Genomic DNA, 22,878 nt, shown 5'->3' with positions numbered 1-22,878 from the left:
TGTGAGCCACCATGTGGTTGCTGGGGATTGAACTCAGGACCTCTGGAAGAGCAGGCAAAGCTCTTAACCACTTAGCCATCTCTCCAGCCCCTATACCTGGCTTTTTAAAAGGAGTTCTGGAGATGTAACTCAGGTCCCTGTGTTTTCAAGAGAAATATTTTATGGGATTATCTCTTGGCATGTTTTCTGTTTGCTTAAATTGTGTGTTTGTGTGTGCATGTGTGTGCGAGCGCGTGCATGCGTGCTTGTGTGTGTGTGTGTGTGTATACACTTAGGTGCAGGTGCCCACGGAGGATGCTGTCCCTGAAGCTGGACATACAGGTAGTTATGAAGTGCCTGACTTGAGAGATGGGAACTAAACTTGCAAATGCGGGTTTTCTGCAAGGGCAGTATGCCTTCTTAACCACTGAGCCATCTCCGCAGCCACTTTTTGCTTTTGCGACAGGTTTCATATAGTCCAGACTGACATTAAACTAACTGCAGCCAAAGATGATCTTGACATTGTAATCTTCCTGCCTCTGCCTTCTGAGTGCTGGGACTATAGATGTATGCACCACCATCAAACCCAGGACTTTGCTCATAATCAGCAAGCACTCTAAAAGTTGAGCTGGATTCCCAGCAAGCCCCTTCTTCTCCATTCTTCCATCTGGAGTCCCGTTGGTCCTCTGACAACCCTCAAAATGTCAGAAATGATGGATTTCATTTTCAAAGGTATGTTTTGTGGGCTGCTATGTCCATGCCCCCATATTACATAGAGGTCTGTCTGTGAAGGGCAAGATCAAGGAGGAGAGGAAAGGAAGGGGGTATCCTCCTTTAGGAAACAGATTGTCTTTTCTTTTTAAAATTACATTAATTTGGGCTGGAGAGATGGCTCAGAGGTTAAGAGCATTGCCTGCTCTTCCAAAAGTCCTGAGTTCAATTCCCAGCAACCACATGGTGGCTCACAGCCATCTGTAATGGGGTCTGGTGCCCTCTTCTGGGCAGCAGGCATATACACAGACAGAATATTGTATACATAATAAATAAATAAATATAAAAAATTACATTAATTTAGTGTATATATGTGTGTATATAGTATGTAGTGTGTTTCTGGGCCTGTGGGATGTGTGTGTGTGTGTGTGTGTGTATGTGTGTGTGTATGTGTGTGTGGTATTTCTGTGTCTGGAGTGTGTATGTACACATCTGTGTTTATGCTATATGTGTGTCTGTTATATTTCTTTTTTTAATATTTATTTATTATGTATACAATATTCTGTCTGTGTGAATGTCTGAAGGCCAGAAGAGGGCACCAGACCTCTTTACAGATGGTTGTGAGCCATCATGTGGTTGCCAGGAATTGAACTCAGGCCCTTTGGAAGAGCAGGCAATGCCCTTAACCACGGAGCCATCTCTCCAGCCCCCAGTCTGTTATATTTCTGTGTCTGTGGGGTATGTATGTGTGTGTGTGTGTGTGTGTGAGAGAGAGAGAGAGAGAGAGAGAGAGAGAGAGAGAGAGAGAGAGAGCACACTTTTAACCAAACAGCAGCTTTTACTCAGCTCCAGCGGTGCAACTCAGTAGGGCCAGTGCAGCAGGCCGCCCTCAAGGGCCAGTCCATGACATAATGGAGATGCAGAGGTGCACACATCCAGGATGCCCTTCAGCACTCAGTGGGGAGGCCTAGACGCAAACACCAGGATTCCCTGTAGACCAGGACAGGCCTGTGCAGTCATTCAGCCTCTCCTCCAGGCCTGGCTGGGTCAGTTCCAGTTCGTACGGCAGTTCCTGCATCCAAGTCCTATGGTTGACTACTGTCCTCATCGCTCGTCGGAAGAAAGGTGACCAGCAGCACAATCAGGATGATGAGTAGGCCACCAGCCACTGCCAGCCCCACGTAGACCCGGCACCGGATGTTCTCCCAGCGCTTCTTTTGGGCTAGAGTATTGGTTGTCTTGCTGAAGGCCAAACTCTGTGGATACCCAGAGACACCGAGAGAAAGAGTTACTGGTCCCACAGGACCTCAAAGGCAGCTCTCCATCTGCATGCCAGCATCCTCCCTGTCCTGTTTGCTGCCCCTCCACTCACTGCACTCTGGAGCCCTTCCAACCTGGCTCCTGACCTCAAACACTGCTGTAACACTTGACTCTGCTAGCTCACACCCACTTAGCCCATGACCGCTAGGAATGCACACAACACCAAAAACTTGGTAGGTTTATTTGTTTACTTTTTTGTTTGTAAGACAGGGTCTCCTGTAGCTCTGGCTTGGACTTACTGTGTGACTGAGAATGAGCGTCTCTGGATTCCTCGAGTGCTGGCATCACAGGTATGCACTGCTGTGTTTCATGCCATGGTGGGGAGGGAGCCCAGGGCCACACATGCTAGCTAAGCACCCTATCAGCTGAGCTCTAGCCCCAACCCAAGTGCATCTTTGTACATTCCTCTAGTAGAAAACCAGAAGCCCCAGACCCCACCTCTAACCTCCCCACCACAGCCTAAGAGCTCTCTAAGGGTCAAACTTCTGTCCCTTCCCAATTCCCCGGGGCCACACACCATGTCCAGGAGCTTGTGCGAGCGCTGCTCCAGCTCTGCCAGCTTGCCATCCCGCTCCAGGACTTTTTTGTAATTGTCGAGCATGATTTCCGTCACTTCGTCTGCCTGCTGCTGGCATCGCTCCAATTCTTTCCCTGCCTGAGCACCAAACCCAAGGTCAAGGATGCAAGAGTTCCCCACCCAGGAGCCTTCCTCCTGGCACAAAGGAACTGAACTCCCCGCTCCCCTACAATGTCTGGGTATGGCAGATGAGTAATAGCATCCTTTGTGTGTAAAGGCATGAGCTATTCAGGTTAAAGGGCTGCCTTCTGAGCGGTTGACCTCCGGGCTCCTTGTCCATCCACTCTGGATTTCAGTATCTCGGCTTCTTCTATATTAGCTCAAACTGGGAACTTCCTCAGTCTCCACCTTCCCACATAGCAGACATTTTGTTCACCTGCTCCAAGATGGCATCTACCCAGTGTTCATCTGTCCTATGACTTCCCACTGACCCCAAGAAGTGGCAAAGAGCAAGAAGCCAAGCAAGAAAAAAAATCCACTCACTCCGCAGGATGAGAAAGGTCATTGGAGACCAGGGCACATCAGCATCTCTACCTAGAACCCCTCCCCAACTGAGCAGCTCATCTCTGCCTCTTTGGACCTCTGACCAGTCAGGCCAGTCTGCCTCTCAGCTAACCTGCTCTCCACCTCAGTGACCACCTTCTATTTCCCCTCCAGCCTTCTAGTCAGCCATGGCTTCACTGGGATCCCTAGTTTTCAATGGAATCCAAGTGACAATCTTTGGCACTGCTTCACCTAACCAAGAAACCCAGTTTCTTTTGGAGATGAGAGAAGGTCACACATTTCAATGGGGGGGGGTATGAAAGGAAAAGAGGGAGAGAGGGGAAGAGGGGAAGAGAGTGGGGGCAAAAGCACTGCTGTCTCTTGATGCCACGTGCTGACACCATGAGCAGATCTCCTCAGGAAGACAAACACCAGAGGATTAGCAAACCACGGGAAACTCCCTCCCCTTAGCCTAGTCCTTCCCAGCCCATCCCTAATCTATCTCCTTTTCATAGAGCATCAACCCCCACCCCTTCCTGCCAGCCCATATCTCCTATTGTTCGCAGCCGCAGACACTTTGGCATTTGACAGAATTCCACTTAAAACCGGAGAAGATGTGTTGGGAGAGACCTGGTAGTCATAGAGGCTTCCCTCCTCCACAGGCAAGAATCCTCACATAGTATCATCACAGCTGCCCCCCTGCACACAGCCCCAGCGCATTCCCAGGACATGAGTCCTCTCTCCACAGCTAGGTCACATGCTCCCAGAGGGAGAGCAGGGACCAGCATCCTAATCCATCCTCTGGCATCCTTAAGCCTGGGTGGCCAACACAATGTTGATCATGCCAAAGACCCAGTAAAGGGGTCGGTTGCTTGATCACCTATCCAAAAGGAACCCTTAGTCTCAAGAGAGGTTCTCCTGATTTGCTTATCTAGCTCAGCAGGAGTTTCGAGGGACAGGCACCTGAAACCCCAACAAGTCAATATTTACCCAAGAGCCAGCAAAACAGCTTGTTTTTAGAGTGGTGTGGGCAAACCAAGGAGGCAGAAGGTGCTCAGAGGCTGGAACCCAAGGCAGCAGTGAAGAGAACAGGGGACTCATGCTTCCTCCCATTCCTGTGTTACTTGTCACCCCAGCCGTGACTACTGCATTGTTGGACAAGGCTCCATGTTCCAACCTCCCCACATCTCAGCACTCCAAAGCACAGATTTGGGAATGGACAGAACTTTAAAACAAGAATCACCGTTTGGTGGGATGCCGGGGGTATTTTCGTTTTTATGAATGTAAGGGGACACAGATGTGGAGGTCATAGGACAACTTGTCCACTTTCCCATGGATTCTGGGGATTGAACTCTGGTCAGCAGGCTTGTGTGGAAAGCCCTTTGACCGCTGAGCCATTTCATGGCCCCTGTCTGACTGTGTAGCATATGAGTGTATTGTTAGTGCTTTTGTTAGTACACCTACTTGCAATGCACCCAGAGGCCAGAGGATGATGCCAGTGTCCTGCTCTGTCACCGTCTGTCTTACTCCCTAGAGATTGGGTCTCTCACTGAACCTGGAAGAGTCTGGTAACCAGAAAGCCCTACCAACCCTCACGTACTAGTGACAGGTGCTATTAACTACTGAGCCACAGCCCCAGCATCTTCCCTTCTTTATCTTTTAACTCCTTTCCTTTCCTTTCCTTTCCTTTCCTTTCCTTTCCTTTCCTTTTCTTTTCATTCCCTTTTCTTTTCCTTTTCTTTTCTTTTCTTTTCTTTTCTTTTGACAAGGTCTTGCTTAGCCCAGGTTGGCCTCCAACACACTTGTACTTCTGCTCCTATTACTCTCATTTCCCAGTACTAGTACAAGTTTGCTCTACCATGCCCAGTGTATGTGCTGCTGGAGATGAAAACCCCAGGCTTCATTCACGCTCAGGCAAGCACTCTACAGGCTGAACTACATCCCCAGCTCTGTTCTTCTGTTCTGGATTCTACAGCTGTTGTTATCTTATTCCCATACAAAGGGTAAACAGGCTCACTTTCTATGGAGAGCTGGCTGTGCTCCAGCTACAGTCCAGAGCCTTTCTCCTCTACAGCAAAGCCAGGCCTACGCCTATGGGGAGCCAACATGGGCTCCAGACCCAAAAGGATACGTATGTTCCAGGGAACACAGCCATCAAATCCCAGCCCACTTTGGTCCCCTCAACCAAAGATAAAAGGACCCTAACTGTATGCACAGGTCTCTGCTGGCAGTATGAAAGAGAAATTGCTAGGAAAAGTGTCAGGGAAGAGCTGAGCAAACAGAGGGCAAGGGCCATGCTGCCCTGTGCCACTTGTCACTCAGCCAAGGGCCTGGCAGCTGGCAGACACATGACAGATAGTTTCTGGATGAACTGTACCTGTTTTCAGGAAGAGCTCTCCCTAGCTGATGAAAAGAAATACGTGGTGCCATCACAGAAGGGTAAAGTTACACACAGAGACATAAAGTGTCCTAGTCACCCATGGAGATTACAAGGGTCAGAATTGTAATCAAAAGGGCAGGTGCCGGAATGGAGCTGGGTCATTCTGGCAGAGACAGGGACACAGCCCACTAGTGAAGGGACCTGGCAGAGGGTAGAGAGGCTGGGCAGGGCTGGGGAAAGCAGCAAAAGTCAAGCGGGGGAGGAGGGGAACCAGTGTGGAGGAAGTGATAAAACCCAACCAAGTCCGGTGTGGTGGCATGCGTAACTGGGGAATCTCCAGTCTCAGGCCAGCCTAGGCTATTGTAATGCGATCTGTCTCAAAAACAAAACAAAAGCATTAGGCATGACACACACCTGCAATCCCAACGTCCCAGAGGCAGAGGCAAGAGAATTGGAAATTCAAGGTCATCTTTGGCTCGGACTACAGGAGACCATCTCGAGGCAGAGGCTTGGGGTGTGTAGGCTGGGGAGATGGCTCAGTGGGTAAAAGTGCTTGCTCCTGAGTTCGGATCCCAAGCACCCATGTAAAAAGCCAGTTATGGCTGCACATCCCAATACCCCCAGCTCTGGTAGAGAGCAAAGAGAAAGGATCATTGGTTTTACGGGCTGCCATTCTGGCTCCAGGTTTGGTAAAACCTTTGTCTCAAGGGGATGTAGTAGAGAGTGCTGGAGCAGGAATACACACACACACACACACACACACACACACACACACACACACGCACGCACGCACGCACGCACGCACGCGTGTGCTTGCGGAGAGCTTCAGACCTTCGATCTCTCATTGAGCACGTCCTCCTGCCCCGCCCCGTTCTGTTTCGTTTTACAAACCTCTGGTTGGCATGGAATTCAATATATAGACCAACTAGGCTGCTTGAACTCACAGATATCTCCCTGCCTCTGCCTCTTAAAAACAAGAAGTAGGGTGTGACCACGCGTGTACATAACCCTAGCACAAGGAGGAGGGGCAGAGCACGTGACATGGTAGAGGAAAATTCCCAGAGCTTGCTCGTTCATACCCATGTAAAAACGATGTGTATTGGTGAGCACTTATAACCTCATTGCTGGGGGCCCGGAAGACAGGAGGACCCAATCTCGAGAACAAGGTGTGCTGCCTCCTTCGCCTCAAATTCTACCTGGCTCTGCCACTTACCAGCTGATTAACTAACCTGAGGATGTGACCTTTCTGACCAACTACTTCCTTTTTTGTAAAGTGGTGGTAACAGCACTTACTTCCTAGAGCTCATCACACTAGCTCAGACTGTGGGATATATTATAAACAAAAGCCTAAACAATACCTGACCCACACCAAATGCTAAATAAATAACTAATTAGTATGAGACTAATTTTTCATCACTTTCTTTTTATGAGACTTCTTTTTTTTAAACATAAGATTTTTTTTTAGATTTATTTATTTTATGTGAATGGATGTTTTTCCTGCAGGTATGTGTGGGTACCATGTATGTGCCTGGTGCACTATAAGTGTGCCTGGTGCCCAAGAAAGTCAGAAAAGGATTTCTGACTCCCATGGAACTGGAAGTATGGGTGGCTGTAGGCTGCCATTTGGGTTCCGGGAGTCAAATTCAAGTCCTCTGCAAGAACAACCAGTGCTCTTAACCGCTGAGCCATCCCTTCAGCCATAAGATTTATTTTTAAAAACTATTTATGGGGCCCGGAGAGATGGCTCGGCTATTAGAAGCAGTGGCTGGTTTTCCTGAGGACCTTGGTTTGACTGCAAGCACCCATGAGATGGGTACAACCACCTGCAACTCCAGTTCCAGGGGACCTAACAACCTGTCTGGTCTCTTCAGGTACCGGCCACATGAACCACCTAGAATGGATACTGAGGACTGGGTTCAGGTCCTCTGTAGAAGCAGCAATTGCTCTTGATAAGGCATCTCTCCAGTCCATTTTCTTTTTCTTTCCAAGCCTAATGTAGTCCAGGATGACCTTGAACTCACTACGTGTATACGATACCATCATGCACACTTGGCTCCTTTTGCCCACTCTCTTTTTCCACAAGATTTATTTATTTATTTTTATTTCTGTGTGTATGGATGTTTTGTAATCATGTATGTCTGTGCACCAAGTGCATGCAGTGCCCGAGGAAGCCATAAAAAGGGTGTGTGATGGCCTGGAGAGATGGCTCAGCGGTTAAGAGCATTGCCTGCTCTTCTTAAGGTCCTGAGTTCAATTCCCAGCAACCACATGGTGGCTCACAACCATCTGTAATGAGGTCTGGTGCCCTCTTCTGGCCTGCAGGCATATACACAGACAGAATATTGTATACATAATAAATAAATAAATAAATAATAAAAAGGGTGTGTGACCTCCTGGAACTGGAGTTACAGACAGCTGTCAGTTGTCATGTGGGTGCTGGGAATCAAACCTGGGTCCCCTGAAAGAACAGCCAGTGTTTTGTTTTGTTTTTTGAGATGGATTTTATTATCTATGAGTACTTTGCTTGCATGTTTGTATGTGCATCTTGTGCCTGCCTGAGGAAATCAGGTTCTTTGGAACTTGGCATCTGGAGAGGGGTGGTTGTGAGCCACCATCTGGGTGCTGGGAATCTAACCCAGGTCCCTGGAAGAGCAGGACTGAGCCACCACTCCAGCCAACACTGTCCCCCACACCATGAAGAAGTATTGGGGGCCTTAGTAAGGACATCTTAGGTGTGGGCATACGTTCCTCAAGAGAGTCACCTTTTCCTTTTCTTTCCTTTCTTACGAGATGCATAACCAGCCAAGGTCTTCCCTGTTGCACACTATGCATCTTCTCTAAGTGGGGAACCTTCCGTGGATCCTCGAGAACTGCTGCTCTGACCCAGCATCGGCTTTCTTTTGCTCAGGTTCCACATGCTATTGAGATCTTGTTTATTTGTGTGGTAGCGGGGATTGAACCTAGGATGTCATGTACTGCAGCCCTTTCAGAAATTCTAATTTAAAAAAAAATGAGAAAGAGATTCTCAATAAACAGCACAGCCTGGCCTGAGACTTGGGGGTCCTCCTGCCTCTGTCCCTGAGTGTTGGGGTTACAGGCCTTAAGTCTTGAACACTAGCAACAGTCACTTTTCAGTGGGTACGTAACCTGAGCAGCACTGACCAGCTGTGCACGGGAGATCTGGCTCAGTCTTCACAATAACCCACTGGACAGTGTTATCGTCCCTGTTTTACAGCCCAGCGGTGTTAAGCTGTCCGGAGTCAGTAGGTAACTGATCTGAGGGTACAACAGCCAGACTCCAGGGGCCGCAAGTCTAAACCCTAAGCTAAACTAGTTACAGAGAGAGTGGGGGGCGTGATGCTCCTGCCGATTGGCTCAAGACTACCAGCCACTTGATGCTTCCAACTCAGCTTGGGTTCAAACGAGAGGCCTGTGACTACACACACAGATTCTGTCAGATGAATGACTTCAAGAATTATTTTCAATTGAGCATAGTTGTGGACCTATTTAATCCCAGAACTCAGTAGGCAGAGTTCGAGGCCAGTCCGGTCTATGCAGTGGGATCTTGTCTCAAGAAAAAACAAAAAACAAACAAACAAACAAAAAGAATTATTCAATAGCTAGGCATGGTACCAGATAATTGTAATCCCAGTACTTGGGAGGCAGAGGCAGGAGCATTGCTGCAGTTTCAAGGCCAGTTTTGTCTGCATAGGTGGTTTAAGGGTTAAATAGTAAGACTGCCTCAAAAAAATAGTTAATTCTAGTCAGGTGTGGTGGTTCAGCTTTATAGTGAGAGCCACACCAACCTGACCTATATGAGACTTTGTCCCCCCAAAAACAAACAAGCAAGCTAAGTAATTTTTAAAATTATTTATAGTGAGGCTGGAGAGCTGACTCAGCGGTTAAGAGCACTTGCTGCTTTTCCAGAGGACCTGGGTTCAGTTCCCAGCACCCAGTTGGTAGCTCACTGTCATCTATAATTCCATTATGAGGTGAACCAACACCCTCCTCTGGACTCCACAGGCACTCATGTACACGGTGCACATTCACACATGTGGGAAAAACATTTATACACATATGATTAAGTCTTTTTAAAAGCTTACTTATGGTTCTGGAGAGACAGCCCCACGCACAATGCTCTTCCTGCACTCGTATGAAAAGCTGAGCTTGACTCCAGGGCACCCACATAAAAGTCAAGCGGTCCGTGTGTAATCCTAGTGCTCAGGGTGCAGGAACAGGGACCTCAAGAAAAAGCTACCTAGACAAGCTGAAGAGCTCCGGGTTCAGCCAGAGACCGGGCCTCCGTAAATAGAGCAGAGAGCTGTTGACTGAGAGAGCTGACATCAACCTCTGACTTCCATCTACATCTAAACACGTACGTGCCCACACATGTGAACAACTTGTACATGTGCAAAAAAATGATTGCTCACTTTCCATCTTCCCAATCATGGCTTTGTCCTATGCTAGTGGCACAAAAGAACTATTATATCCTTTTTGACCCCATGAGTCACAGAGGAGAAGAAAAGGGAAGGAAAGGGAAAGGGGTGGGGTAACTAGGTAGTCAGAGGGGTGGGTGGCAAAGAGAAAGAGGTGGAGACAGAAAGGGGGACAAGAAGGGAGGAAGAGTTAGCTGATGGAGCTGGAGACAGGCTGGAGGAACAATATAAACCCCCCCCCCCCCAGCTCTGAACCCTCTTTACCCGGAATGCACCTGTGAGCATCCCAAGGTTCTCCCATACAGCCAGATAGCTAACCTTCATTTCAGCTCCCCAGGAGCTGAGGGCTCTCGGGAAGCCCACCCCCTACCTCCTCCCATCTCTTACCCTGCACTCTAGGAAGCGGGTTCTCAGCTCTAGCCCATTCTCAGAGACTCCCTCAGTTTCCTGGTGTGGCCTCAAAGCTTAGGACTACTTTCCTGCCCCACTTCCCTTTCCTGCCTCCTGTTCCCTAGAGACCAAGCCATCCAGGCATTGCCATCACTAGCCAGGCCACATATCCAGCCTTAGAGGACTAAACGTGCTTCCAGTCTGGCCCATCCTCCCAGGAGTCCCAAGGGGAGGAGGATCTTGGCACCAGAGGTCTCTGACACCCTGGAAATGGCAAGTCTGCAGCAGGAGCATGGGTGACTTAACCCAGGATTATGTCACTAGGTAGAGGTTAGGAAAGAGTCAGCCTGTGTCACACTGATAATTTCAAGGAACTTTTAGAGCAAACAACTTATTTTCTCTTTCCCTGGGGAAAGTGTTTACCCTTCAGCACCCGGCCTACAGCGGCCCTAGACCAGGCATCTACTCAGGTTTCCAACCCTTGGGCCAGCTCTGGCTCTCTGAGCCCCAGGAAGACCTGTAGAGGTCATCACATTACCTACTACTTCTTAGCAAAGGGTTCTGAGTGCCTGGCAGCAGCAACCATAAACATCTCCTTTAACCTCTCAAGGACCTACTAAGGTAGGTAGGTATTGCTGCTGCCCCTACTTTATGGCACGGAAAAGAAAGCTTGTGGAGGTTAAGTGTCTTGCCCGGTATCGCTGCAGGAGCGTGGGAAGCTGCAGTTCCGCTCACTCCGCCCCGACGGGGCGCACTCTGAGTCGCTTATACCCGCTGCCTGCAAAGTTTGGGTCTGGCCCGTACGACCAGTGTGACCCACACCCCTGGGGTTCGGTCTCCCACCTCACGCCCCCGCACAATCGCCCTCTGCCCCTGCCCGTCTCACCATCGCCTCCACAGCCGCCGCCGCCGCCGCCGCCACCGCCTGCTCGCCGGCTCCAGCTCCTCTGCCCTGTGCGGCCTCAGTGCCCGCCGCCCTGGAGGAAGCCGCGGGGCGGGGCGGGCCCCGCGGGCCAAGGGGGCGGGGGGCGCGACTTCTCGGTGCCGGACCCGGGCAAACCGAAAGCGGCAACAGGGCCCATGGGGCGCCTCCTACCGGGTCACCAGCGTCCGACTTCCGATGGCACCCCAGCCTAGTGAATAAGGGTATTTTGTATGTCTTTTGGATCTGCGGCTGCAAAAGGAGTTAGCCAGGGAGGCGTCATTCTGTCATGCGACAAGCATCTGTGAGTGCTAAGTGCTTGAGATGTCATGGACACTCCAGAATGGGTGTTTGTCACCTTGGTGAGCTCATCTCACCCGAAATTAAAAACTCATCAACCACTCCAAAGTTCTGATTGTTTTCAGATGGAGCAGGCAGCATTACATGTCACCGAGTTGTACACTTAAAAATGATAAGCAGATCTGGCAAGATGGCTCATTGGAAAAAGGCACTTGAAGCCAAACCTAATCAGAGTTCCATCTTTAGGACTCACATAGTGGAGAGAACCAACACCTGCAAATTGTCCTCTGATGGCCATACACTGGGGGAGTGGGGATTTTTTTTTAATGCTAAAATGCTGCAGACATTTCTGTGAGCTAAAAGTCTCAATGATGTATGGAAGAATGAGCCTCTAAAGTTGCAGGGATGGATCCCAGCCTGAAATAAAAGATGACAACAGCGACCAACAAGAGGGGGAAAAGGAAAAGATAGATCTGAGCTAGCTTCCAGAACAGTATTCAAGTAGAGAGACCTTTCCTTTCCTACAAAGATAAAATACAAACATGGAAAGTCCTGAAGAGCATCCGAGCTGGAGAGCAAGCTGCTGCAAGGAAAACAAACAGGCATTGTCCAGCCCGAGAATGTGCAGCTTCCTTCCCCTTTGATGCCTGCTGCCTGCCGTGTGGGACCTCTAGCAGGTGAGGAAGATGGGATTTTGAAGGAGAGGGATGATGAGGATACCCAGCTTTTCTTGCAGAACTGGGGAAAATTAAAGAGGAACCAATGAGCAGATAAGCAGTCTTCTCCCTAAACCCCGCTGGCCCAGCTCAGCCCAAGGCCAACTTCAAGACTAAAATGAGCTTGTTTTTAAGGACTGTGAGACAGGTGTAATCGGAAAGGCAAAAGATTTACAAGTGATACACTGTAATGCGAACTTTGCAAAAAACTCATGGAGAAATATATTAAGTAGTACTGTCTTATGTGCTTAGTTGAGGACTAAAACGTGGGCTGCGAGACCTAGCTCAGTGGTTAAAGGCACTGGATGCTCCTCTGGAGGACCCAGATTGAATTCTCAGCAGCTGCATGGCAGCTCACTACTGTCTATGACTTCAGTTTCAGGGGATCTGATGCCCTGCTCTGGCGTCTAAGGGCACCTGTCATGTATATGGTACATAGTCACAAATGCAAGTGAAGCATCTTTACATGTGAAATAAAAGTAATTTAAAGAAAAGGTAATTCTAAAAATTACCTATTCATTTACTCCTGACCACAGCTGCCCCTCCTTCCTCTCCTCCTGGTCCCTCCCCACCTGCCCACCCTCTCAACTTGCTCCTTCTCTGTGTCTATTCAGAAAAGGACAGGCCTCCCACGGATATCAACCAAACATGTCATATCAGATTGTAGTTAGACTAAGCACCTCACCTTGTATTAAGGCTGGGTAAGGCAATCCAGTATGAGGAAAAGGATCCCAAGAGTCAGCAAAAAGAGACAGAAACAGCCCCTGCTTCCATTTTTAGGAGTCTCACAAGAAGACCAAGTTACACAACTGTCATATACGCAGAGGGCAGTCCCATGCAGGCTCCCTGGTTGTCATCTCAGTCTCCGTGAGCTCCTATGATCCCAGGTTAGTTGTTTCTGTGGGTTTCATTATAGTGTGCTTTGACCCTTCTGACTCATACAACCCTTCCTCTCGCTCTTAAGCCGGATTCTCAGAACTCCACCTAATGCTTGGTTGTGATTCTCCACCTCTATTTCCATCAGTTGCTGGATGAAGGCTCTCTGACAATAATTGAGCTAGGCACCAATCTGGGGTTCAAGATGGTGACCTGGCCTCTCAAAAGAGTAATTTTTTTAAAAAGACTGAAGTGTTAAGGAAAAAATTCAACTGTAAATTGCGGCTGGGCATGAGCTTGCCTATCATGCACCAAGCCCTGGGGTTGACCTCCAGCATTACAGAAACTTGATCTGGTGGTAGATGCCTGAAATCCCAGTACTGGGGGAGCCAGAGGCAGAAGGACCAGAAGTTCCAAGTCCTGGTCTGATACACAGTGGGGTTTTTTCCTGGTTTGTTTGTTTTGGTTTTTGGAGATAGGGTTTCTCTGTGTAACCCTGACTGTCCTGGAACTCACTCTGTAGATCCGGCTGGCTTCAAACTCAAAGAGATCCACCAGCCTCTGCCTCCCAAGTGCTGGGATTAAAGGCATGCGACATCACTGCCCAGCTACTATATATAATGAATTTAAGGTCAGTGTTTACTATATGAGACCCTCTCTAAAAACAAAACAAAACAAAAAGACAAACTGAGCTGGCACTGTGGCTTATGGCTGTGATCCCAATACTTAAAAGGATGAGGCAGATTGACTGAGTTTGCAACCAACCTGGATTACATAGTAAGTTCCAGGACAGCTTAAGCTAGGCTGCAAAGCTACCAAGTGAGACTTGATTGAGAATTTCACCCCAGTGTAAAAAGAAAGCGGATTCTTGTGGGAGTGCTAGCTCTGGCTTTTCTCTGTTCCGAACTCATCATGAGAAACTTGCAGGCCTGTTCCTGTGCCAAGGCTGCTGGTGTGCCTCTAGCATTGTGTAGCCTTCCTGAACTTCTGTAGAGAAATCACCAAAGCCGTCTTCCATCTTCCAGACGGCCCCTGACATTCCAAAGGAGGCCTCTTAACCAAAGTGTCAGGAGCTTTCTTCCCTTGGGTTGAGCCACTGTGAGGACAGACCACTGGTTTCCAAGCTTGGACACAGCACCTCAGAGCGGGTTGAGGAAGAGAGGGTAGGTGTTGCCATGCCAAAACAGACCAAGAAGGGCTATTTGGTACTTTCCCGGCCCTGCATGGAATCAGGAGCATGGTTCCAGAATCTGGTCTCTATTTAGTCTCAAACTTTTGTCTCTTAACCCTGCCCTTTCCGCACATCCTCCCAACAACAGGTTGTTTCTAATTCTGGAAAGGCTGTGGAGGAAACAGGGGCAGAGGTAGCCAAGAACCCTTCCCACAAACCAATGCAGACTGGGCACTGGAAAGAACAGTGCTGACGAAGAACCTGGTGGGGAGGAGGGGTCCAGAAGACAGAAAGCTCATTGTGCTGCAGGCCCTGTCCTGTGACATTGACTGTGACTAGCATGGGACTCCGGGGAGAGATGCTGGCTCCCACCCCCTCGGAACAGCTGAGATCCAGGGCCCTGTAAAGACCCAGAAGCGCAATGGCGGAAAAAGGCAAACAGAACACACAGAACAACCAACAAAGGAAAAGCTGACTAGTTCCTTCAGCGTTTGGCTCTGAGTTATACCAAGGCCCTAGAAGAGACATGGCGGAAGAGCTCTTGAACCAGGTTCTAAACGGCATGCCATATCTTTGCAAACACTTCCAGGAGAATAGTTAAGGGACATAACAAGGTCCAAGGAAGACATTGAATTCTGCATCCTACCCTAAAGTGCTATGGAGGTTTTAATTCTCCTTGTGGTATGATCCTTAGGAAATCCTTACTGTGGCCTATGAACAGTGTACTATGAAGAAAAACAGGAGGCCGGGCGGTGGTGGCGCACGCCTTTATAATCCCAGCACTCAGGAGGCAGAGGCAGGCGGATCTCTGAGTTCGAGGCCAGCCTGGTCTACAAGAGCTAGTTCCAGGACAGGCTCTAGAAACTACAGGGAAACCCTGTCTCGAAAAAAAAAAAAAACAAAAAAACAAAAAAACAAACAAAAAAAAAAAAATAAAAAAACAGGAGGGCTTGGGAGACAGCTTAGGAGGGAAAGCCCTTGTTGTGCAAGCTTGAGGGCCTGAGTTAGAATTCCTGTTCCCTGTAAAGGTCTGACACAGGCTTCTGTAACCTCAGCACTATGGAGACAGGCAGATCACTGGAGCTCATTGGTCAGCCATCCTAGCCAAATCCATGAGCTCCAGGTTTACTGAGTGACCCCGTCTCTGATGTGGGACGTCCTTCTGTATATGTGTTGCTTTTACTGGTTAATGAATAAAGCTGCTTTGGCCTATGGCAGGGCAGAATAGAGCTAGGCTATTTCCTGGCAGGAAAACTAAACTGAATACTGGGAGAAAGTAGGAGTCAGAGAGATGCCATGTAGCCTCTGAAGGAGACAACCGCCCCAGGAACCTTACCGGTAAGCCACAAGCCTTGTGATAAAATATAAAATAATAGGAATGAGTTAATTTAAGATGTAAGAGTTAGTTAATAAGAAGCCCGAGCTAATAGGCCAAGCAGTGTTTTAATTAATGTAGTTTCTGTGTGATTATTTCGGGTCTGGGTGGCCAGGAATGAACAAGCAGCCTCAGCCTACACATCTCAAGAAGTATGGTAAGGGCTGGAGCTGTAACTCCATAGTAGAGTACTTATCTCACAAAGATAATGACGTACGTCTAATCTTCAGTACCATTAAGGAAGGAAAACAGGGCACACACTAGATAGTAAGGTAGAAAGCAATGAAAGCATCCAACATTGACCTCTGGCCTACACATACAAGCACATATCGATACACATGCACCTGCATTCATCCACATGGATGTACATACACACATATATTCAAGACTGAAGGGAGGGAGGAAGATGGAGAGATGGTTCTTTGGTTAAGAGTGCAAATTGGCTGGGTGGTGATGGTGCACGCCTTAATCCCAGCATTTGGGAGGCAGAGGTAAGCGGACCTCTGAGTCTCTGAGTTTGAGGCCAACCTGGTCTACAGGGTGAATTCCAGGATAGCCCGAGCTACACTGAGAAACCCTGTTTCTAAAACAAAACAAAAAGTGCAAACTGTCAAGTGGTTTAGCTGCCTACAGAACACCTGAACAAGAACAACATCAATAAGCATGGTAACATAGAAGGGGCGCTCTCAAGGGGCCCCATGCCTAGACAGACCTACAGGCAACTGAGGGATGCTGAGAGAGGGAAAATCAGTCTTCCCCAGAGATGAGCTCCTTACCTGGTTATCCAACACCAAGTGGTCAGCCCTGAAATCATATGAAATCATATCATGCAAGCAGCACCAAACAGACTCAACAGGCTGTATTTGTGCGTGTGCAAAACAATAACAACTAAAGAGGCCATGAATTTGAGAGGGCGTGAGGGAGCAGCTGAAGAGAACAACACAGTATAATTACATTTTAATTAATAATAAACAAATTTAAATTTTTTACCTAAGGGGGAAAAAGAGTGCAAACTGTTCTTGCAGAGGACCCAAGTTTGGTTCCAAACACCCATGTTGGGCAGCTCACAGCTTGCTGTAACTCCAATTCCAGGGGAACCGACATCCTCTTCTGGCCTCTGGGGCATCTGCATTCACATACCCATACTTTTTAAAAAACAAAAGTCCACATACATACACACACACACACACACACACACACATATACGCACACACATACATATATATGTATACACATATACACACACTAGAGAGTGTGTGTGTGTGTGTGTGTGTGTCAGACAAAATTATTGATTCTAGCTTGGTATGGTGACTCACAGCTGCAATCCAAGTGTGCGAAGCCTCTGAGCTGCCATCTTTCTTCTATAAAGCTGTGCTGTCTTTGCATCATCTTGATCCTAGATTGGGAGAAACTGATCCGGAAGGGATTCTCAGGAAGAGAGAAACGGAAGGGCAAAGGGCGAAGGAGAGAGGAGGAAAGCGCCTCATGCACGCAGGGACACTGAAAGGTCTTTATTGCCCACCAGTCACCAGTAGTCTCCCAACCACAAGCAGGCCCTTCTACCCCACTCTCGGGACCCATGAGATGCAGTCACAGTCCAGCTCTCTCCTCCCAGGGGATCAAGGTGCTTCTGGAGCATACGATGTAGCCGAAGGCCCTCACGGGGACTAAGCAGCATTTCTGTGAAGGAGGGCAGGAGAGGGCCCCTCTTGGCACACATTAGGGAGGGTTACCCCTGAAGACTAGGGTGGGATGAAAGGGGCTCTTAAGTGGGGATGGTGCCAGTGGCAAAGAGCACAATGAGGATGATGATGACAAGAACAATCACACAGATGATGACAATCATCTTCACATTCTTCCACCAGAACTTCCGGGCCACCTTCTGCGATGTTGTCTTGAAGTGTTCAGACTGTTAGGGACAAGACAAAGCAGTAGTGACCTAGCGCTCCTTCCCTCAGGACCAGTGTAGATGTTTACATTATAAACTGAAGTAACAACCTGAGACAAAGAGCTGCAGCCAGGGTATAGCTAACTCTAAACAAACAAAAACAAACAAATCTTTCCCATTACAGTGGGAATGGAAAGGTTTTTTGTTTGGTTTTGCTTCATTTGTTTTTGTTTTGCTTTTTTGAAACAGGGTTTCTCTGTAACATCCCTGGCTGTCCTGGAACTCGATCTGTAGACCAGGCTGGCCTTGAACTCACAGAGATCTGCCTGCCTCTGCCTTCTGAGTGCCCGGCTATGGGAATGGAAAGGTTTTAAAAATGTTTTGATAACATTTGCTGTGCCCTGTGTGCTGCCATATCACCACAGAGGACAGCCTGCAGGAGCTGTCTTTTTCCACTCTGTGTCCCGGGCACTGAACTCATGCCATCGGGCGTGGAGACACGAGTCTTTACCCCTTGAGCTAGCTGTCTGTGTTCTTTGTTTGCTTGCTTGCTTTTAACTTTTGAGCTAGACTCTCACTATATATCCCTGACTGGACTGGATCTATCTGTCTCTGGCCACTGAGTGCTACAATGCGTTACCCTCCTACTTGATAAATCTCTTTCCACAACAATGTGTAGGCCAAGTTCAGAGTTAGAATCCATGAGCTCATGGAGCTTCCCTCTGAGCATGGCAGGGGCCAGGACTTCCCTTCCTTTTCCTTCCATCTTCCTTTCTTCCTCCCTTCCTTCCCTTGTAGTGAGGAGCAGTGGGCTGCGTTCCCGCTGCCCTGCTCCCGGCCGCCTGGCTAGCTTATGCCCCAAAATAACAACACACAAACTGTATTCATTTAAACACTACCTGGCCCATTAGTTTCAGCCCCTTATTAGCTAATTCTCACATCTCTTGCTTTAACCCATATCTAATAATCTATGTAACACCACAAGTGGTGTCTTACCGGGAAAGATTCAGCATGTCTGACCTGGTAGCTGGCTTCATGGTGACTCTGGCTCAGAGAGGAGAGGCATGACATCTATCTCACTTAGGAGAGGCGTGGCATCTGACTGAGCCATCTACCTCACTTCCTTCTTCCTGTTCTGTCTACTCCACCCACCTAAGGGCTGGCCAATCAAATGGGCCAGGCAGTTTCTTCATTAACCAATGAAATCAACTCAAACAGAAGACCCTCCCACATCATTCCTTTCTTTCTAGCCAGGATCTCATATAGCAAAGACTGGCCTCCATTGCTATGTAGCAAAGGATGAACTTGAACTTTTAAAAATTATATTGATTTATCTATGTTTGTATGTGTGGTGTACACACAGAGTGGAGGTCTTACTCTGTAGGAATCGAGTCTGTCCGTCAACCAAACATGCACACTCCAGGTATGGAAATCAAGTCCTTAGACTTGGCAGCGAGTCTGTTGTGCCGACTTGACGGCCTGGCTTTGAACTTCTGATCCTCTTGACGCTGCATCCCAAGAGTTGGGATTATAGGCATGTACCACGATGCTCTGTTTATATGGTGCCAAGGACTAAACCCAGGGTTTCATGAATTCTAGTCAGGAACTCTACCTCCTGAGTCCTATCTCCAGCCTCCCTTCTTTTTCTCGCCTCCCCCCACAACTGGCCTGCACACCGAGGAGTCTTTCACAGCTGCTCATAGTCTAGGTTTGTTTGATTGGCAGACCCATAGGCTGAGGGGTACAGGAATGTGCTCCAGATGGGCACATCTACTGACTATGACACTTTGTCTTCTAGGGACTGCAAGAAGAATCAGGGCACTACAGAGGGTAGGGAAAGTAAGAAAACGCTTCCTGATCCCCCAAGTTAACTTCCAGACACTAAGTCTCCATCTTACCTCACAGAAAGCACTAGATTCCAGGATTACACATGGGACCCAGAAAGCCAGAGTTTCCACAGCATGTGGAAACTGAGCCTTGGCTGATGGCAGACTTAACTTCCTCCCTGAGAAGCTGGCCTAAGCCCATGACTGCAAAGAGAAGAGGTCTAAGCAAGATGTGTAGAGAGATTATTCTGGCCTTTGGTGGGCAGAGGGGTCCTGGGATCAAAGACTGTCACTGCTCTTCCCAGTCCTGTTTTAAAGCAGACTCGGCAAAACCCTATTTTCCCACTCCCAGCCTTATAACTTGTGGAAAATGTTAAAAGCCAAGGGCCACTTGCCCAGGGCTCATAATTTTGCCCTGGGAACGTCAACTCCAAATGATTGTCAAGGGCTTCAAAAGAAGAATCAGCTTCAGCCCCAAAGAAGCCTAAGAATGCAGTAGGTGACTGAGCTATCTCTGAAGTGGCTCTGTGGGTGGACCCACCCCCCCAAGACCAAATAGACCCAATCACTAGACTCTGTACCAACCACAGAGGAGCAAAGAACCAGAAAAGGGGAATCAACAGTCCTCTGAGTAGGCAAGAGGCCGGTGGATATGGCAGTCTGCCATTCTCTCCCCCCAGAGCTCCCCCACACCATGAGAACTCTCCCTCTAGTCCCGGTTTGCTCCCCATCTCACCGTGGCTTCCAAGTCCTCTGTCTTGTTTCGGAGATGGTCCAAGTTTTCCCCTCGGGCCAAGATTCTTTCCACATTCTGGGTCATGATATTCTTGACTCCCTCCACCTCACTCCGCAGGTTCTTAACTAGGTCATTTCCAGCACCCCCACTGGCGTCCTCCTGAATGTCAATACAGGGGTTAATTAGGCCAAACAGCAGAGGATCCAAGAGGCCAGAGGAGGCTGGAAGAACTGAAATAGATTTTAGCCATTTCTAATACTTAACTATTACCAAGAGAATGTTCTTTGTTTATATTAGTTATATCCACATAGGGGGGTGTATCCCACACAAAAGGCCAGAGATTAGCTTCCTGTGGTCAGGTGCTCCTGCGGAGTGCTACCTTGCTTTTTCTCCCCCTCCCCCAGGCTGACTTTTGGAGAGCTGGCCTGGGTTCTCAGATTAGCCTGGCCATCAAGCCCCAGGCATTAACCTACTTCTACCACCCTAACCCTGGGAGCCATCACACCTAGTGCTTGTGGCCACCACACCTGGGTTTTTTCTTTTTTAACACCATCTGGGGATCCAACTCAAATCTCCATCTTTATGTGGCAAGCACTTCACCCGCTGAGTCACCTCCCCAGCTTTATTTATTTATTTATTTACTTACTTATTTGAGATAGGGTCTCAAATAGCCTAGGAAGGCCTCGCTTCCTAAGTAGGATGTCCTTGAACAGCTGACCCTCCTGTCGCTACCTACCCTGGGCTGAGATTGATTACAGGTGTGCACAGCCAGCCCTCGTTTATGAGATGCTGGGGATCAAGCCCAGAGCTCCATGCATGCCAGGCAAACATGCTACCAACCGAGTCCTGTATAAGTGGATAAGTGTATATGTATGTGTATGTGTGGATGCAGAGTGGGGGATATACATGCACACCGCAGCACCCATGTAGGGGTCAGAGGAAACTTTACTGAGTGGGTTGTCTTCTACAGTCGGATGGGTAGAAGTGGGGGGATGTTGAACTCAGGCTGGCAGGCTCACCCCGAGAGCCTTTTTACCTTGTACCTTGGCTGCCACATTTGTGTGTTTTTAAGTCCCTGAAGATGAGATTTGATTCTGGACTATCATCCGCCTTCTATTTGGGACTTTCAGGGTCCCTGACAAGGAACAACACACACACCATTCTTATTTCCACTCTCCACAAGGAGGGTCAAGGAGATGTCACAGCCGGCGTTCCCGCTCTCCTCAGCGGTGTACGGCTACTCTTCACTGGTCTCCACAGCCACCCTCTTCCCAATCCTAGTGGGTTCTCTCTAAGTGTGAGAGCTGGCTGGCAGAGCACCCTAGCCTGGCCCAACCACTCCAAGTGCCTCTGGAGACAGCTGTTAGTGAGTTGTTCTGGTTCCGGCCAGCTGGGCGGTATAATCGCGGTTCAGTGGCTGTGGCCCCCAGAAAGCATCATGAGCGTTGGACCGCACACTTCTGCTTTCCCCAGAATTTAGCGCCTGGTGTAGGCCACACACCACCGCCTGCTTATATAGATATTAAAAGTTCTCCCCGCTGCGGTCTCTCTTTGCAGAAGGCTTCTAGATAAGGCTTTTGAACTAGGAGGGAAAAGGCATGGACTCCTCCCTTGGTGACCCAGGGGGCCTCAGGTACCAGTCACGGGGTGTGGGCTGAAGCTAGATTGTCAGGGAGAACCGACGCCTGGCTGCTTTACAAACTCAGGCGCTGTTGCTAATGTTTCTAGAGAAGGGGCTGCTTTTGGTGGCCAGGCAGATCCTTCGGGTGTCTGCAGATATACAGTGCGAGGCTAGGAGGGAGAACTCCAGCCCGCTGGGCTGGAATCTGAGCCCCAAAGAGCAGGGGCACTTGTGGCCCGGTAATGTCACAACACCGGGCTCAGGCCCAGCTGGAGGAGGCGGAGGAGGGGGAGGGTGCGGCACAGCAGCTTCGCTTGGAATTCGGGTCCCCCACCCCCTACCGAAATCCTGATCCGATCCAGCACCGAGGTCACGGGAGGAAGGCGGTGGAGAAGTGTCAGGAATCCCTGGCCCGGAGTGCAGAGCTATTTGTGGACGAGTTGTCAAAAGTAAGGAGACAGAGGCGGCGCTGGCCCTAGAGGGCCAGCCCTCTGACTGTCGCCAACTTACCTATCTCGACACAAGCAACCCCTAGACCCGATCCCCCACTAGAAGCCCCCCTAAACCTCTCTTTTCCTAGTCCCCACGTCACTCACCATGTCTCGGAGCACTTGGGCCTCACAGTCTCGCCTAGTCTGTTTCCACTTAGCGCAGCCACAGCTTCACTTCCTGCTTACTCCAACTTTCTGCCCGCCTCCTGCCCATCCCGCGACTCCAGCCTCGGCGGCTCCTGCCACACCTAACTGCAGGTTTCTCCAGGTAGGCGGCCGCCCTCTGCCGCCCTCCCAGTCTCCTCCCAAACAAAAGCTTAAGCTTAAAGCAACAGGGCACTCCGGCCGGGGGGTGGGGGGTGGGGGGTGGGGGAGGGGTAGGAGGTGAGGGGGCAGTGTCTAAGTCGTCCAGAACGAGAAAAGAAAGGAGCAACCAACCCTCCTAAGTTTCAGAAACCCGTGAACTCTCCTTTTTATGCTTCAAAGAAGTAATTCTAGTTTTCAGGGACTTAAATTAGCCTTGTTCAGATAGAAACGAATGTACGGGTGAAAATACTTCGCTGGACAACCTTTGTCCCCCAGGGCCAACCTGAGTGAGAAGAAAGCACTAAAATCCCCCAGAAAACGGGGCTGCAGAGATGGCTCAGCAATTAAGAGCACCTGCCGCTCCTGAGGAGAGA

At 49.1% G+C, this 22,878-nt stretch overlaps 2 protein-coding genes across 2 annotated transcripts; both read right to left on the bottom strand.

The window, feature by feature from the left end:
- Positions 1-1,508: 1,508 nt before the first annotated feature.
- On the bottom strand, positions 1,509-11,330 carry Vamp5 (vesicle associated membrane protein 5). The gene is made up of 3 exons (XM_038320881.1): positions 11,163-11,330; positions 2,528-2,665; positions 1,509-1,946 (listed from the first exon to the last, which is right to left on the bottom strand). The coding sequence occupies exons 1-3, from the start codon at positions 11,163-11,165 to the stop codon at positions 1,776-1,778; spliced, it is 312 nt and encodes a 103-aa protein (XP_038176809.1). The 5' UTR covers positions 11,166-11,330; the 3' UTR covers positions 1,509-1,775.
- Positions 11,331-17,132: 5,802 nt separating this feature from the next.
- Positions 17,133-22,460, bottom strand: Vamp8 (vesicle associated membrane protein 8). Its single transcript, XM_038319192.2, has 3 exons — positions 22,304-22,460; positions 20,087-20,245; positions 17,133-17,545 (listed from the first exon to the last, which is right to left on the bottom strand). Exons 1-3 carry the CDS (start codon positions 22,304-22,306, stop codon positions 17,402-17,404), a joined length of 306 nt encoding a protein of 101 aa, XP_038175120.1. The 5' UTR covers positions 22,307-22,460; the 3' UTR covers positions 17,133-17,401.
- Between the last annotated feature and the right edge of the window lie 418 nt (positions 22,461-22,878).

This window comes from Arvicola amphibius, chromosome 2, assembly GCF_903992535.2.
Source record: "Arvicola amphibius chromosome 2, mArvAmp1.2, whole genome shotgun sequence".
NCBI lineage: Eukaryota > Metazoa > Chordata > Mammalia > Rodentia > Cricetidae > Arvicola > Arvicola amphibius.
The sequence above is the reverse complement of the archived record's forward strand: the minus strand, read 5'-3'. Positions and strand labels throughout refer to the sequence as shown.